We start from the raw sequence: 16017 nt of genomic DNA on the forward strand, positions 1-16017 counted from the left end.
TAAAACTAATGTTAGTAGTTACTCACTCAATCTTAAGTCATATTACTTTATTGTTTAAATAGCCCATAAAAGCATAATTCAGGGTTCCCACATACATAGATACAGGTCATTGAAAGTGCTTGAATCTATTTTATGCAAGAAGTTTTCTGGAAAAAATCAATTTTTTGCAAAGTTGTGTTTGACACATGAAAACGTCTCGGGTTACGTATGTAACTGTTGTTCCCTGAGAAGGGAACGAGACGCTGCGTCTCCCTTGCCATACTTCCTGCGTCCCTGTAAGGCCATATTTGGCAATACTTCAGATAGCGATATACTTCCTGGCTTCCCCGTCACCCTGTCTTTGTTGTTAACCCTCACCATTGGTTGAATTTGATATACACATTCAGACGCACTTACCCCTGGAGGCGTCCCCAAAGTGTTACCGCAGTGACGCAGCGCGAGTTCCGTCGAAAGGGAACTGTAACAATGTATCCTAAAAGATAACACGATGTAACCTTGCTCTCACTTGAAATGTGTCCCCACATTTAGTCCTTAAATTTGAGAGTATTGGACCTGTAAAGTCCTTGAAATGTCCTTGAATTTGAAGTTAACTAGGTGAGGGAACCCTGATACCCAATTAAAACATGCATACATTTGCATAGTGTTTATGATGCCCATCCACTTTAATTGTATTGTAGATGCTGTCAAACATAAGATCTTGTTTTCAAGGAAAGAAAGTCACACATATGAGACAGATTTTTTATTTTTAAAGATTTAAATAGATTTAAACCCACTTTTTTGCCATTTATTTTAGGCACTATTAAACCTATCCATTGAACTGGATTAAGAAGGCTTTCATCCACCAGCAGATGGGTCTTAACCTTCTTAACTAGCTCTGATAAACCTTCACCAGGTGCATTGTGTCAGTCTGATGGATCACTGAGACAAAGTGTCCTGTTTCTCCATTCATAAAGTCAGGAGAATGTGAATTACAGGCAATGTTGTTGTTCAAGGTGAGAACAACATTACTGGTCACATGATGGATAATCATGTCCATAAACTAGATCAACACACTGTAAACTAGTCTAGACAACCACAGGAACTGATTTTAAACAAACACTATAACAAAATGTTTAATGTAGTTACATAACAAGAGGTTATAGTAACACCATTGATTCACTTTCAAATTTACTTTCACAGATAGAAATGTGTGTCAGTAGGTCCTGTGCTGTGGTGAGCGCGACTTACATTCCCTTAATCCAGGATCATCTCCTCTCCTAAGAGTGAGAGAGAGTAAGACGAAGTGAGCGTTTCTCAAAACCAAAGACAATTCTGTACCATTTTACCACAGACACAACTGTGATTTATAAAGAAATGGAAAGATTTAAAGTCTAGACGGGCAAGCGGAGGTACATGACTGCCATAAGCTTCGAAAGCTTTTCTTTAAAATCAAGTCGATTGAAACAATAAACTTTTAATAAACAACAAAAGAAAGTGAGTGTCTTTAAAGCACCATGAGATGAGTTTGAAGAGATGAATGGTATGCTGAAGCCTGAGGACAGAAGACAGATCCAATCCCCATCCTGAGACACAATAAACCATTTCAGAGAACCTATTCTTTAATAAACACATGCCATATGTTTATTAAAAAACCTCACAGAGTCACCCGTTTATCAAGAGCTCCTTATCACAAAACCTTATGTTTAAATGTCATTAAATAACATTTAAATGTTCATGCTGTTATCTGTGTAAAGTGATGATTGCTATAAAGTTTCTTGTTTTTTCTGTTATTAACTTTTATTCCTGACAGCCACAAGATTTCCACAAGATCTGCAGTTGAAATGCACCAGTAATAAGCCATTTAAAAACCACAACTGATCCTTTTACAATCTTTCACACCAATTAATGGCACAAATTCACTTAATTCAATAATGCAGAGTTGCTCCAAATCCTGTTTTGATGAAAACTCTCTAGTAATGAACACACGCAGATATACTCAAGACTGTCCTCCAAAAATTAAGACCTCATAGTGTTTGTGCAAGCATCTTATTATAAAGTAACGTGTTAAGGGATTAGTAGCGCCAGTAGCTTATAAAACCTGTGGTTACGTTTTAAAGAAGACATTTCACAAGACTTTTTTAAGATGTAAAAAATATTTGATGCCCCCAAAGTATGTATGTGAAGCTCAAAAAATGTATTATACAGTAGCATGTTAAAATTGGTACTATGAACAGTATGTGTGAGAAAACTATGCCGTTTTTGTGTGTGTCCTTTTAAATGCAAATGAGCTGATCTCTGCACTAAATGGCAGTGCCGTGGTTGGATAGTGCAGGTTAAGGCGTGGTATTATCCCCTTCTGACATCACAAGGGGAGCAAAATTTCAATTACCTATTTTTTCACATGCTTGCAGAGAATAGTTTACCAAAACTAGGTTACTGGGTTGTTCATTTTCACATTTTCCAGGTAGGCACTGCGCAATATAGCACTTAAACATGGAAAAGTCAGATTTTCCTGATATGTCTCCTTTAAGGTTTTTGCCTTATACAAAAGATTAGATAAATATATAATTTTATGAATTTGTAAATGTAGAAACGGTTTCATAAACATTTAAGTTTTTATAATTACGATCATTTTATATGAAGAAATTCATGAATGCAACGCAGACAGTCAGATTTCATTCAACCATAAACCATAACACTAGACTGTGACACAATCTCCCACGAGAGCCAATAGCGCTTCACATTCTAAGCTGATGTACAGTGTAATGATGCAATCGGTCATAAGACACACCAGTCAATGATATTTCACAATCAAAGATGACGTATCATTGCTGCTTCTGGCTGTAGTTTTTGAGCATGAATGTCTTTTTCGTATCACTCGCACAAATTTCTATAGTTTTTCATGTCCGTTGCATGACTTTCTTTTTTGTGTCAGATATACTGTCTTCCTGAAATGCACAGATTTTGTACAAAACTCGTCAATCTGAAAAGCGCTGTGTCCCTGATCGGCCAGCTAATCTGTACGTTGTGATTGGCCTGAATACCTCTAACGTTAGCCGGAAACGTGCTGCTCCTTGAAAGATTCGCTCACAATGCAATGCTAACAGGAGTTAACTTACAGGCTGTGAGTCCGAAGCGGGAGGATTTATGATAATGTCAGTCTTGTCACCAATCACCAAGTAATATTGAAGTTTATCATTTCAGTGTTACTTGCAGAATTAAATAGGATGGCAAAAAAGTGAGTGTTTTTTTTTATTATACCGAAACCTATACCAATGCTGCCTTGACAAAAAATCTTTACAAATTGCACACAACAGCATACCAGTGTATATTTACATATTACTTTTCAAGGAGAAAATCAAGTGACATACTACATACACCGCAGTTTTGTTGAATGAATCACAACTTGAGTTATACAAATCTAAACACAACAGTGTCTGTCCATCTCATTAACCTCAGTGAGTTTCTCTGCTGGTATCTACAGTTCATCTACACCCTAATAACCTCTGACCTCTCTGAGGAGCTCTCAGATGGAAAGAGAGAAAAACATCTGAGCTATACTGAAAAACGAAAAAAGGAGGCTGGTACAGACCCTCACGCACAGGAGAGGGGAGTTAACCTGAGACCCGAGACTAAACTTAGCAGCGAAGAATGAAAGTGACTAAAAGAGATAAAAACTTTACTGATCGGAATGTTCTGCCAAGAATGTTCTTACACTGGAAAAAAATGACTTTCTTACTTAGTATTTTTGTCTTGTTTTCAGTAAAAATATCTAAAAAATCTAAAATTAAGATGTATTTTCTTTATAAGCAAAATGACCTAGGAAAATAAGTTTAGTTTTTAGACAAAAAATATAAAATGTAAGCAAATTTGTGCTTAAAACAAGCAAAAAAAATCTACCAATGGAATAAGAAAATAATTCTTGAATAAAATGTTTATGGAAAAACTAAACTTATTTTTTTTTTTATGTCTTATTACATTGGCAGATTTTTTTTTGTTGTTTTAAACACTACACTGCAAAAAGTGATTTTCAAGAAAACAATTCTTAGTATTTTTGTCTTGTTTTCAGTAAAAATATCTAAAAATTCTTAAATTAAGATGCTTTTTCTTGATGAGCAAAACGACCCAAGAAAATAAGTCTAGTTAGACCAAAAAAATCAAATGTAAGTGCTTTTGTCTTAATCTTAAATTAAGAATATTTCGATATTTTTACTGAAAACAAGACAAAAATACTAAGTAAGAAAGTCATTTTTTTGCAGTGTACTGAAGAACTGTTGGGTTTGATGAATTGCAAAAGCGTTTTATTTATAAGTTGCTTGGATAAACAGTTCTGGTAAATGAATAAATGTATTACATTTTGCAGTAACATCACCTCCTCAGTTAACTCCCTCTGAAAGATCTCTGATAAGAAACACAGCTGATCTCCGTCCAACTGTACTACCAAAAACAACTCGTACAGTATAAACTCTAATCTAGAATTAAATAAAAAAAACTCTTAAATATACATTTTTCTTCAGTGTTTGTAGTAGAAAGTTAAGCACTGAAATACTTAAAACACATTTTGGGTTAAACTCTTTATAACATCAGTAAATGCTGAGAAAACGACATTTTTTGCAAATGACCCCAACATTGAATAAACCAAAACTGATTCTTTCCCTTCACAGACAAACTTCATTACAGCTTACATTTACAGCACAGCATATTTACTCAACAAAATGTTTCAGTCTCTATTCCGCTTAAAGACAAAGAGTGAATTGGCAGCTCACTCCAGTGTGGTTACCATAGTGATGGTCAACTATGCCCCCTTCACATGTCTCGCACCGTGCTTTGAATCAGCCCAAAAGTACCCAGAATTCACAAAGGAGAAATGGGTCATTGCTTCATTAAGGAGTCGTGCTTTACAAACCATCTGTACTTAAACTCCCAACAAAACAATAACACGCGCACACACACACACACTGATGACACACTACACTCTCTTTCATAAGATAATGACAAACCCTGATAAACAACTCATTAGTTTGTAAGCATCACTTTAGTGCTTGTGATCAAAACAAACCCTGAATGTTTGAAACCTTAAACTTCAGCGTGTGACTCTCCGTGTTTATGCTGACACTTGAATCATGTCAGGCGAGGAACATTTTTTTCATAATTTTTTGTTTCATAATTGATGGAGGGACCTGAGTCTTATCTACTTGGTAGACTTGAGGATTGGGCTCTTTTGACCTAAACTACAACCTGGCAACTACCAAGAGCAACATCGCAGTAGATAGTTTGCATCCATCAAATTAATAATTTGATGATACTTGTAATCCAGAGTCTGTGTGTGTGTGTGTGTGTGTGTGTGTGTGTGTGTGTGTGTGTGTGTGTGTGTGTGTGTGTGTGTGTGTGTGTGTGTGTGTGTCTGTGTGTGTGTGTGTGTGTGTCTGTGTGTGCGTGCATGCGTGTGTGTGCGTGCGTGTGTGTGATTATCATTCATTGTAAACAATCTGACGTCCAGCTGGCTACACTTTGTCCTCTACATGCGCTAATTCCCAATTATTTCTCTCTCTCTCTCTCTCTCTCTCTCTCTCTCTCTCTCTCTCTCTCTCTCTCCACAGCATCTGCTCAGAGAAATAAAAGAACCTGCCACGTGCAGATGCTAAACATTATAATAAAACTATTCCTAGTGCCACTTGTTGCATTCATTCATTTAATTACAGTCCACACTGCAAAAAATGATTTTCAAGAAAAAAAATCTTAGTATTCTTGTCTTTTTTCAGTAAAAATATCAAAAAATTCTTAAATTAAGATGCTTTTTCTTGATGAGCAAAACTACCCCAAATATAAGTCTAGTTTTTAGACCAAAACTATAAAATTTGTGATTTTGTGCATAAAAAAAGCAACAAATCTGCCAATGGGGTAAAAAAAAAATCTTGAAAACTTTTCTTAAACACTAAATTCAAGAAAAATTTGCTTACCCCATTGGCAGATTTTTTTGCTTGTTTTATTCACAAAATCACTTAAATTTGATATTTTTGGTTTAAAAACTAAACTTATTTTCTTGGGTCGTTTTGCTCATCACGAAAAAGCATCTTCATCTAAGAATTTTTAGATATTTTTACTGAAAACAAGACAAAAATACTAAGAATTTTTTTCTTGAAAATAATTTTTTGCAGTGCACAGAGAATTTAAATATGAATCACCATTGATAAAACATTTACAGTCAGACTGAATATATATGTTTTACTCTATCTACCTATATCTACATTTGGCCAATTCACATCCTTCATTCTTAAAAATAAAGGTATAAAAGTCGTCATTGGGGTGGTACCCTTTCAAAAAGTATTAATTTGTACCTAAAGAGTGCATATTAGTACATAATGGTACCAAATGTATCCATATCTGTACCTAAGCAATACAAATAAGGACCTTTTAATGGGTACTGCCCCTTTTTCTGCGAGTGATGTGGTGTGACAAGTGTCAGTCACAATAAACTAGGTTGACATGACATAACATGACTTAAACTGTGTCACTTAACTTAAATGATCACTATTAAAAAGTAAATATGAAATATTTTAGATATTGACACTTACCCACTTTGAACATCATTACAAACAGCAGAGCTGCTCTGTTATATCTTAGATTAACTTGTCCAAACTCCATGTCCTGAAATAAAGCTTCGCCTTCAGCTTCTAAACCTGCGGACGCACTGTGAAATATTCCCACATCATCCTGATCTTATCCTGTCTGCATTCATATCCAGACTCGAGGCTTTCCCTCGGTGCTAAACTTCTTAAAGAACCGCTGCTGATTTACTTCACTACGGTATGATGGAAAACATGGAGTGGAGGTTCACCCTGGACTGGAGTTAATCACCAATCTCATTTCAAACTGCACACCTCCTTACTCTCATTCCCTCTCTCTTTCTCTTTCCCTATCTCTCTCTTTCCAATCTAATGACACCTGTAAAACCCAACAACATTTGGTAAAAACATGAACAGCTTCTTCATTATCTTTTATTACATATAAATTTCATTACAAATCTCCTTTCTTTCATTTAAAATAGTTTTTTTATTATATCATATCACAATGCAGTTATTAATTTAATATCAATTGCATATACCTTTATTAACTTAGATCATCATTTAGGGGCGTTTTCTCCAGATGGGGTTTGACATTAATACACCGAGTGATTTATCCATGTGTTGACTGTGCTGTAATCCGCTGTATGCTCACACCAGCCACCCAAACCCTCAATTATCTGAGCTTAACTGACCCATGCTGTGAACACAAGCAGACACTGGTTAATTAAACTACAGCGGGTACTAGCTGGCGATGTAAAGACCATTCAACACACACCACACACACAGCTGCAAAACTCCAATCTACATTCCTTACTGCAGCATCAATAAAACCACCAGCAGGAGTTTCTAACTGAACTGAAAATGAGCCAACATTTTATTCAAATGAGGAAAGCAAAGCCTTTATTATGGACTGAACATCATGTGAAAGTTGGCATGTTAAACGTGTTACATTTTTTAAAGTTTAATATGACTTTGACTTAAAATTTTCAATTTAAAATAAAAAAATTGAGTGTTACCACATTTAAGTCACTTTTTAAGTAGATCCAATTTTTATTCTCACAGTGTAAGTTTATCTTCACGGGAACATTTCACAAGACTTTTTTAAACTTAAAATAAATCTTTGGTGTCCCCAGAGTACATTTTTGAAGTTTTAGCAATTTATTATAGCATGTTAAAATTGCCACTTTATAGGTGCGAGGAAAATGTGCTGTTTTGGGTGTGTCCTTTAAAATGCAAATGAGCTGATCTCTGCACTAAATGGCAGTGCCATGGTTTGATAGTGCAGATTAAGGGCGCACTCACACTATCCAAACCAAACCGCGCTCGGGCGTGTTTGACCCCCAAAGCCTGGTTTGTTTGACTAGTGTGATCGCTCTGTACCGCGCCCGGCCGCGGATCGGTTCATCGCGCCGCGGCTGGGTTACAGAGGTGGGCCGGAGTGTGGTTCACTAAGGGCGCACTCACATTATCCCAACCTAACCAAACCATGCCCGGGCGCGATTGCCACCCCTCCCTACTCCCCCAGGTGCACGCACTCACACTGTACTTCTTATCGATCCGAGTCCGGGCGCGCTTTCGTCATTAAGATGCGATTGTTTTGAAAAAGCAGGAAGTAAAGCTCTCTCTTAACACTGGAACCCACCGTAATGATAAGTCTGTGTTTTTTTATTCGGAGTCGTTTGGTGCGCGATTACAGACAGCCCTCTCACATGTCATCATATTGCTTAGTTGATCTGTCACGTGCGCAGCTCGGACATTCACGTAACCCCGCTGCGCGCATCAAAAGGTTTTTACGGAGGCATATGAAGGTGAGTGGTCGCGCATATGACGTCTTCACCTTTTGAATCGCGCTCAGGCGCGATTGCGCTCACACCACAGCCTTCCGCGCCTGAGCCCAAGTGAACCGCGCTCCGGCCCACCTCTGTAACCCGGCCGCGGCGCGATTAAACAATCCGCGCCCGGGCGCGGAACGAAGCGATCACACTAGTCAAACAAACCAGGCTTTGGGGGTCAAACGCGCCCGAGCGCGGTTTGGTTTGGACAGTGTGAGTGCGCCCTTAGGCTGTGGTGTGAGCGCAATCACGCCTGAGCGCAATTCAAAAGGTGAAGACCACTCACCTTCATCTGCCTCCGTAAAAACCTTTTGATGCGATCAGCGGGGTTACGCGAATGTCCGAGCTGCACACGTGACTGATCAACTAATCAATATGATGACATGTGAGAGGGCTGTCTGTAATCGCACACCAAACGACTCCGAATAAAAAACACAGACTTATCATTACGGTGGCTTCCAGTGTTAAGAGAGCGTTTTACTTCCTGCTTTTTTCAAAACAATCGCATCTTAATGACGAAAACGCGCCCGGACTCGGATCGATAAAAGTACATTGTGAGTGCGTGCACCTGGGAGAGTAGGGAGGGGTGACAATCGCGCTGGGGCTTGGTTTGGTTTGGATAATGTGAGTGCGCCCTAAGGGGCAGTATTATTTCCTTTTGCCATCACAAGGGGGGCCAAATTTCAATTTTTTCACATGTTTGCAGAGAATGGTTTACCAAAACTAAGTTACTGGGTTGTTGTTGTTTTTACATTTTTTAGGTTGATAGAAGCAACGGGGACCCAAATTTAGCACTTAAACATTAGTCAGATTTAGAAGTATCCTAAAGACACATTTTTTGTATATTATAAACTACAAAATGAGTACCGGTACGCAAAATAGTAAATTCTCAAAAAAAAACAATCAACACAAAAGTGAATCAAAGCAAACTTTGATTTTGTCAAAATTGTGTATGTGGAAATCTATTTATGAGCTTTTACAATTCCATGAAGAATTGCAAATGATGTCATTAAATAAAAAACATTAATAATATAAATCTATTAAATAAGCCCCTGATTACAAGTATAAAATACTTTTCAAAGATAAACATTTGCACACACTAAAAACATCCTTCTGCAAAAGGAGACCTTGGAAACCAAAGTAATAACTATTTTTTATCTCTTTCACTGAACAGATGTATGTGGTTTCTTTAACTCATCAATTAAAGTACAGCTCATTATATCATACTAAAGGAATGCCAGGGCAAACAGCTTGTGATAAAGAAACGTTTTACCTAAATATCTGTGGCATTTTACTGCTAAAATGTACTGTGAGAGACGTGCAAGATTTCACTGTTGTTTCAAATTGTACATCCGTTTGATGGTGAAAAAAATCTTAAATCACTAAAGGTCAACCTGAGAAACACACAACAGTAGCCTATATTTAATAGAGAGGTAAATGAATTTGCTTTGAGTTAAGTCAACAAAAATGAGTTAATAATAGAGTTCATCTAATCAGCTTAAATGCAGCAAAATAAGTCAAAATTCATTCATAACACACAGCAGGTGAGATAAAGACAACATGATGATTTACAGAAAGCCTACAGATGTACAAGCAATGAAAGTTTGAGTTAAACTCCTGAGTTCCTGAACTGCCTAAGATAAAAATGAAACACAGTGTAACCAGACTGGATTATAATGTTTAAGTGATGACTGTACTATTGTACTGTGCTAATCTCTGAGTCAAAATCTTGTGCTCTTGAATAGATGCAGACTTACAGATACCTAAAGGTTTGAGTAACCTGCTTCAGAAAGACCTTAAAGAGCACCTATTTGATTGCTAAAATGTATTTGGTATATTACAATGTGTTTTATGGTTAAAAAACACATTATTTTCCACATACCATACATTTTTGTAGCTCCAGGTTTCACTCTCTTCCTGAAACGCACAGATTTGAAAAGCTCTGTGTCCTGATTGGCCAGCTAATTTTTACGTTGTGATTGGCCCGAATACCTCTGATGTCAGCTGGAAATGTGACGCTCCTTACCATGTTTGAAAGATTCGGTTGCTAACAGGAGTTAACTTACAGGCTGTGTCCGAAGCGAGAGGAATTATGATAATGTCGGTCTTGTCTACTTCACCAAACCCAGGAAGTAAACTGTTACCTACAATCCGTGTGTTTGTTGTAGTCCAAGAAAATAGATTTATGTTGGAGATGATAACTCGCGTCATCGTTTACTTCGGGTTTGTACCTTTTGCATATCATTAACATGTACTAATACACACACACCAAAGAAAATTAAAAAACGTGAATTGGACAACAGGTGCTCTTTAATGTTTTTACACAACTCAAACCCACGCAACCTCAGAATGGAATCCGAACCTTGCACTGTTAGGAAAAAATGTCAAAAAAAATCACCTGATGTCACTGGGGCAGTACCCTTTAAAATTTGGACCAATAGGTAAAGGTATACATTTGGTAGAGATATATACTTTTGACAAACTAGTGTACCTCTGAGGTAACAATATGAACTCTTAGATCCAAAGCTTTTTGAAAACGTACCACCCCAGTGACAGCTAGGGTACATATTTTGCCAGATAACAGAGCTCCTCACAGGTAAACTTTGCACCCTCTAGTGGTAAACAATAAACAATGCTGCAGAATAGTTTTTTTTTTGCTTTAGGCCTAATAATCTACATTACAATTATATTTGAGTTTTTGTTTATACTTTAAATTAAAACTTCTATATTATATTCACGCTTTCATTTTGTTTTTAATTGCTGGATGTGATTATAAAAGATTCAGTTATATATGATCTAGGACCACAAAACCAGTCATAAGGGTCAAGTTTTTGAAAATGAGATTTATACATCATCTGAAAGCTGAAAAAGCTTTCCATTAATGTATGTTTTTTTTAGGATATGACAATGTTTGGCTAAGATACAATTTTTTGAAAATCTATAGTGCAGTAAAAAATCTAAATATGGAAAAAATAACTTTAAAAGGCTTTAAAGTTGTCCAAATGAAGTCCTTCGCAACTGCATCCACTCCCAAAAATCAAGTTTTGATTTATTTTTTATGATAGGCAATCTACAAAATATCTTGATTTGACATTATCTTTACATAATAGCCTATGGACAAGATTAATATTTTTACCACTAAAATAACAAAAACACACACTGTAGACATTCACATTATCAAGAAAAAGATATAAGCGGTCACTGTATAATTTATTAAGCTCCTAATATGTATCATTAAAGTACACACGTTATATACAGTTGGATATACATTTAAATACACTATGGGTACAAAAGTGTACATTTAAAAAAAAAAACCCCACTGACAGCTTTTGTATCTTTCTTTCTTATATGAAAAGGTGCATTCAGAAGAGCACTCATAAACACAGACAGACACAGAGTCTTGGTCGTTGTTATTAAATTATTAAACAAACATGATACTGTTTAGAGAGAACTGACACAACCTGTAGCCATTTCACAAGGACGCATGCACGTCTCATCCAAACAACACCACATTCCTGCTGGATATTTCAATTTGAATCCTGCTTCTCAATGACCACCTGATCTATAAGAGAAAAGCCCACCTGATGGACCCAGGTAACATGAACAGCGTTTATATATTTGTTTACAATTTGTTTATTTTCTGACCTGTAGCTTACCTGGTCAATGCCACCAGCAACTTTATCAATTATGGGTTTGATTCTATAATGTGTGGATAAACGTATAGCATTGAATATAAAAAAATTATCTGATAAATATATACAAATTTAATACACTGAGAGGAAAAAAAATTGTCAAAAAATGTACCCTAGCTATCACTGGAGCAGTAACATTTCAAAAAAAATCATAATAGGTACATATTGGTACTAAATAAAGCGAATTAGCGCTTCAAATATAAATGCTGGTATCTCAAGGGCAAATATTTGTACCAAATATATACACATCTGTACCTATGGTACATATTATGACCATTTTAAATGGTACTGCCCCAGTTGGGGTACATTTTTGAAAGTGAAGGGTGTTCTTTTTAAGATAATTTGAATACCTATTCGGACAGGTTAATCTTTAAACGGATTTATATCCATTTTTGTTTTTTATTAACACAAATATAACAAACATTTGTTGAATTAATGAATCAATGGTCTATTAACAGTGTACAGTAAGTGAATTCTTGTTTTAACACATCTGATCTGAAGACAGTATATGAATGCATATGAATGTTTGTATTTTTTATTAGTCAGTTTGCTGAGAAAACTAAATACCGATAAGACTTAGTCAATTTTTTTAAGAGCGAGCACATAAAATGATCTGATCTTAAATGAGGGATTATATATCATGAATGAATAATTCATTGTCGTGTTAAAGGTGACGGTTTCACTGCTAACAGAGTTTCCTACAGGGCTGAGAGAGAGGTTTTAGATGTCCCTAAGGTGAAACGTAACAAAAATGCATCAAAATAAGTCAAATTATTAATTTATAATGCACAGCAGATCAATAGAGATTGATACGAAGTCTACCGATCCAATGCATTTAGATTGTAGAGCGCTGTGATGTGAAATTATTTGTTTGATTGCTTGATGAACAGTGAAAGTGATGATCATTCAAGTCTTTAATACAAACAGTGTCAAACAAGTGTTTTAACACTAAACTAAATGACTCACCTTTAACCTTCTGTCTGTCCATCACCAGCAGTCACTCCACCAAACATTCCTGACGATCCGAGAAACATCCAAGAAACATCCAATTCTTCCGTGCCAGGAAGGAGCACAATGTTACCCAGTGCTCCAGCAAATGACTCCGTAAGCATCCTGACAACCATCCCATCCAATGACACAGACAGCATCCAGACCGGCCACCGGGTTACCGACGGCGACAGCATCCAAACATCTAATGCAGCCTATGACACTGACAGCAATCCAACAACTCATCTGGCATATGAGACGGACAGCAACCGGACTCTGAACCCAGCGTTTGACACAGACAGTGCCCATACTCTAGAGAGGATGGGAGTACTGGGCCCTCCTGGAGGTGAGGGTCCGTCCACCAGTCTCCCACCTAATCCCTCAATGGATCCACCTCCATATAGCCCAGCGGACCCTAAAACAGCTTACCTCATGTACCCTTCACCTCCACCACATTACCCCAACCAGCCTGTCATCACCTGTCAGCCTGGAGCCATCCCACCAGCCATCTACCAGCCTTCCTTCCCTCCGCCATCCACCTATCCATCATACACTATAGTAAGAGTTTCATTTCGCAAACGCGTCCAATTCACTTTTAGTCATGAATCTGAACTTTTAAAACTTGATTTCAGTACATGAACGGACCTCAGCCGGGAGAAGAGCAGCCATCCTTACCCAAAGATTATCTGGTCGAGTCTGTGCTGGTCACCGTCTTCTGTTGTTGGATGAGCGGTCTCGTAGCGGTCATATATTCTGCAGAAGTAAGAACTTGAAACATCATGCATGCACACCAATATAAAAACAAATCTTTTTAATGCAAACAGTATGGTTTGACTTTATAATGACCTCTGACCTCTCCGCAGACCCGTGCGGCTTTGGCTCGAGGTGACATCCGTGAAGCAGAGAAAACCTCTCAGAAGGCTCGGATGCTGGTCATCTCCAGTTTAATAGCCGGCATAATCGTTATTGTCGGCTGGATTGTTTATGTATTAATAGTACTTTTAGTATAGAAATGTAACTAAAGTATTAACATGTAATATCTGCTTTTGTTTGTGCACCTATTTTCCAACAAAAGACTTTTAGATCCCAAGGATTTGAAGATATTAATAAATATAAACTCAGTCAAGTGTTTCAAAACCTCTATGACACATGTATTGACTTTTCTAAGTGTTAAAAGGATAGTTCACCCAAAAATAAAATTTGTGTCATCATTTACTCATCCTCAACTTGTATAAATTACTTTGTTCTGCTGAACTCAAAGAAATAAGGTTTGTAATAAAGCAAATCTGGGGCACCATTGACTTACATAACAGGACAAAATAATACTATGGAGGTTAATGGTGCCCCTGATCTGTTTGGTCACAAACATTCTTCAAAATATCATCCTTTGCGTTCAGCAGAACAAAGAAATTTCTGGAACAAGTCTGGAACAACTTGAGGATGAGTAAATGACACAAATTTCATTTTTGGGTGAACTATCCCTTAAATGAGAGACTTTTCTGTTGTTTTTAAACATTTTTACTTGTGCTTTCATTGTGTTTCTTCAGTGTAAGGCCATAAGAATAAGTTTAGTTGTTTTAAACTTACTGAAATGACTGATGCATCATCATATTCATGTTTATTCATTGCTAGAATCTGAAGTGTTATTGTCAATAAACCTTGTACTTTTTGACTGTGATATATATATATATATATATATATATATATCATATTGTATAGAACAGCAAAAAAATTAATTGGTTTTAGTTTACTATAGAGTTATTTTAGTCTGTACATGTTTAGATATGTGACCCTGGACCACAAAATCAGTCATAAGATGCAATGGGTGTCTTTTTAGCAACAACCAACAATACAATTCTACATTTTAAAATGATCAAATTTGCTTTTATGCCAAAAATCATTAGGATATTATGTAAAAATAATGTTCCCTGATGATTTTTTGTAAAATTCTTACCATAAATACATTAAAACTTTATTTTTGTGAGTGGATGCACTGCAAAAAATTATTTTCAAGAAAAAAATTTCTTTAAGTATTTTCAGTAAAAATATCTAAAAAATTCTTAAATTAAGATGCTTTTTCTTGATGAGCAAAACGACCCAAGAAAATAAGTCTAGTTTTTACACCAAAAATATCAAATTAGTGATTTTGTGCATGAAAACAAGCAAAAAATCTGCCAATGGGGTAAAGCAAAAAAATCTTGAACATTTTTCTTAAACACTAAATTCAAGAAAAATTAGCTTACTGCATTTATTTTATTTTATTTTTTTGCTTGTTTTGTGAACAAAATCACTTAAATTTGATATTTTTGGTCTAAAAACTAGACTTATTTTCTTGGGTCGTTTTGCTCATCAAGAAAAAGCATCTTAATATAAGAATTTTTTGATATTTTTACAGAAAACAAGACAAAAATACTAAGAAGTTTTTTTTCTTGAAAATCATTTTTTGCAGTGCAGTTGCTACAGTACAGTCTTGTTTTCAGTAAAAATATCAAAAAATTCTTAAATCAAGATGTATTTTCTTGATGAGCAAAATTCCCTAAGAAAACAAGTCTAGTTTATAGACAAAAACTATACAATTTAAGTGAATTTGTGCTTAAAACAACCAAAATTATCTGCCAATGTGATGAGAAAATTTTGCTTAAATAAAGTGTTTAAGAAAAAAAATATTTTTAGATTTTTTTCTTACCTTATTGGCAGATATTTGCTTGTTTTACGTTTAAATTTACTTGAATTGTATATTTTTTGTCTACAAACTCAACTTTTCAAGAAAATACATCCTAATTTAAGAATTTTTAGATATTTCTACTGAAAACAAGACAAAAATACTAAGTAAGAAAGTCATTTTTGCAGTGTAAGGGCTTTATTTGGACAATTTTAAAAGGCAATATTTAAAAAAAAATTTTTTGCATTTTTCATCCTCAGATTCCAGATTTTGAAATTGTATCTCTGCCATATATTATC

At 35.9% G+C, this 16017-nt stretch overlaps 2 protein-coding genes across 4 annotated transcripts in view; one reads left to right on the forward strand and one right to left on the reverse strand.

Annotated features, from left to right (window-relative positions):
* crb2b (crumbs cell polarity complex component 2b) overlaps positions 1-13182 on the reverse strand; it is a 33835-nt gene extending 20653 nt beyond the window's left edge. Inside the window, exon 1 of one of the 3 annotated variants that reach the window (XM_065248287.2) lies at positions 13036-13182. In XM_065248287.2, coding sequence (XP_065104359.1) covers positions 13036-13057 — 22 coding nt within the window. In that variant the 5' untranslated portion in view covers positions 13058-13182. Of the gene's footprint in view, positions 1-6554; positions 6856-13035 lie in introns of those variants that run through there. The other 2 variants (XM_065248286.2, XM_065248288.2) reach the window with 2 other exon arrangements.
* On the forward strand, positions 13051-14290 carry LOC141282975 (proline rich transmembrane protein 1B). The gene is made up of 3 exons (XM_073816203.1): positions 13051-13614; positions 13689-13817; positions 13920-14290. Exons 1-3 carry the CDS (start codon positions 13144-13146, stop codon positions 14064-14066), a joined length of 747 nt encoding a protein of 248 aa, XP_073672304.1. The 5' UTR covers positions 13051-13143; the 3' UTR covers positions 14067-14290.
* The last annotated feature ends 1727 nt before the right edge of the window (positions 14291-16017 follow it).

Source organism: Paramisgurnus dabryanus, chromosome 11 (genome assembly GCF_030506205.2).
Source record: "Paramisgurnus dabryanus chromosome 11, PD_genome_1.1, whole genome shotgun sequence".
NCBI classification, from domain to species: Eukaryota; Metazoa; Chordata; class Actinopteri; order Cypriniformes; family Cobitidae; genus Paramisgurnus; species Paramisgurnus dabryanus.

Excerpts from the sequence above, each read along its gene's own strand:
- LOC141282975 (XM_073816203.1), top strand. The coding sequence starts at position 13,144 with ATGTTACCCAGTGCTCCAGCAAATGACTCCGTAAGCATCCTGACAACC. Across the intron at positions 13,615-13,688 it reads CCTATCCATCATACACTATA|TACATGAACGGACCTCAGCC; the intron begins GTAAGAGTTTCA and ends ACTTGATTTCAG. Across the intron at positions 13,818-13,919 it reads CGGTCATATATTCTGCAGAA|ACCCGTGCGGCTTTGGCTCG; the intron begins GTAAGAACTTGA and ends ACCTCTCCGCAG.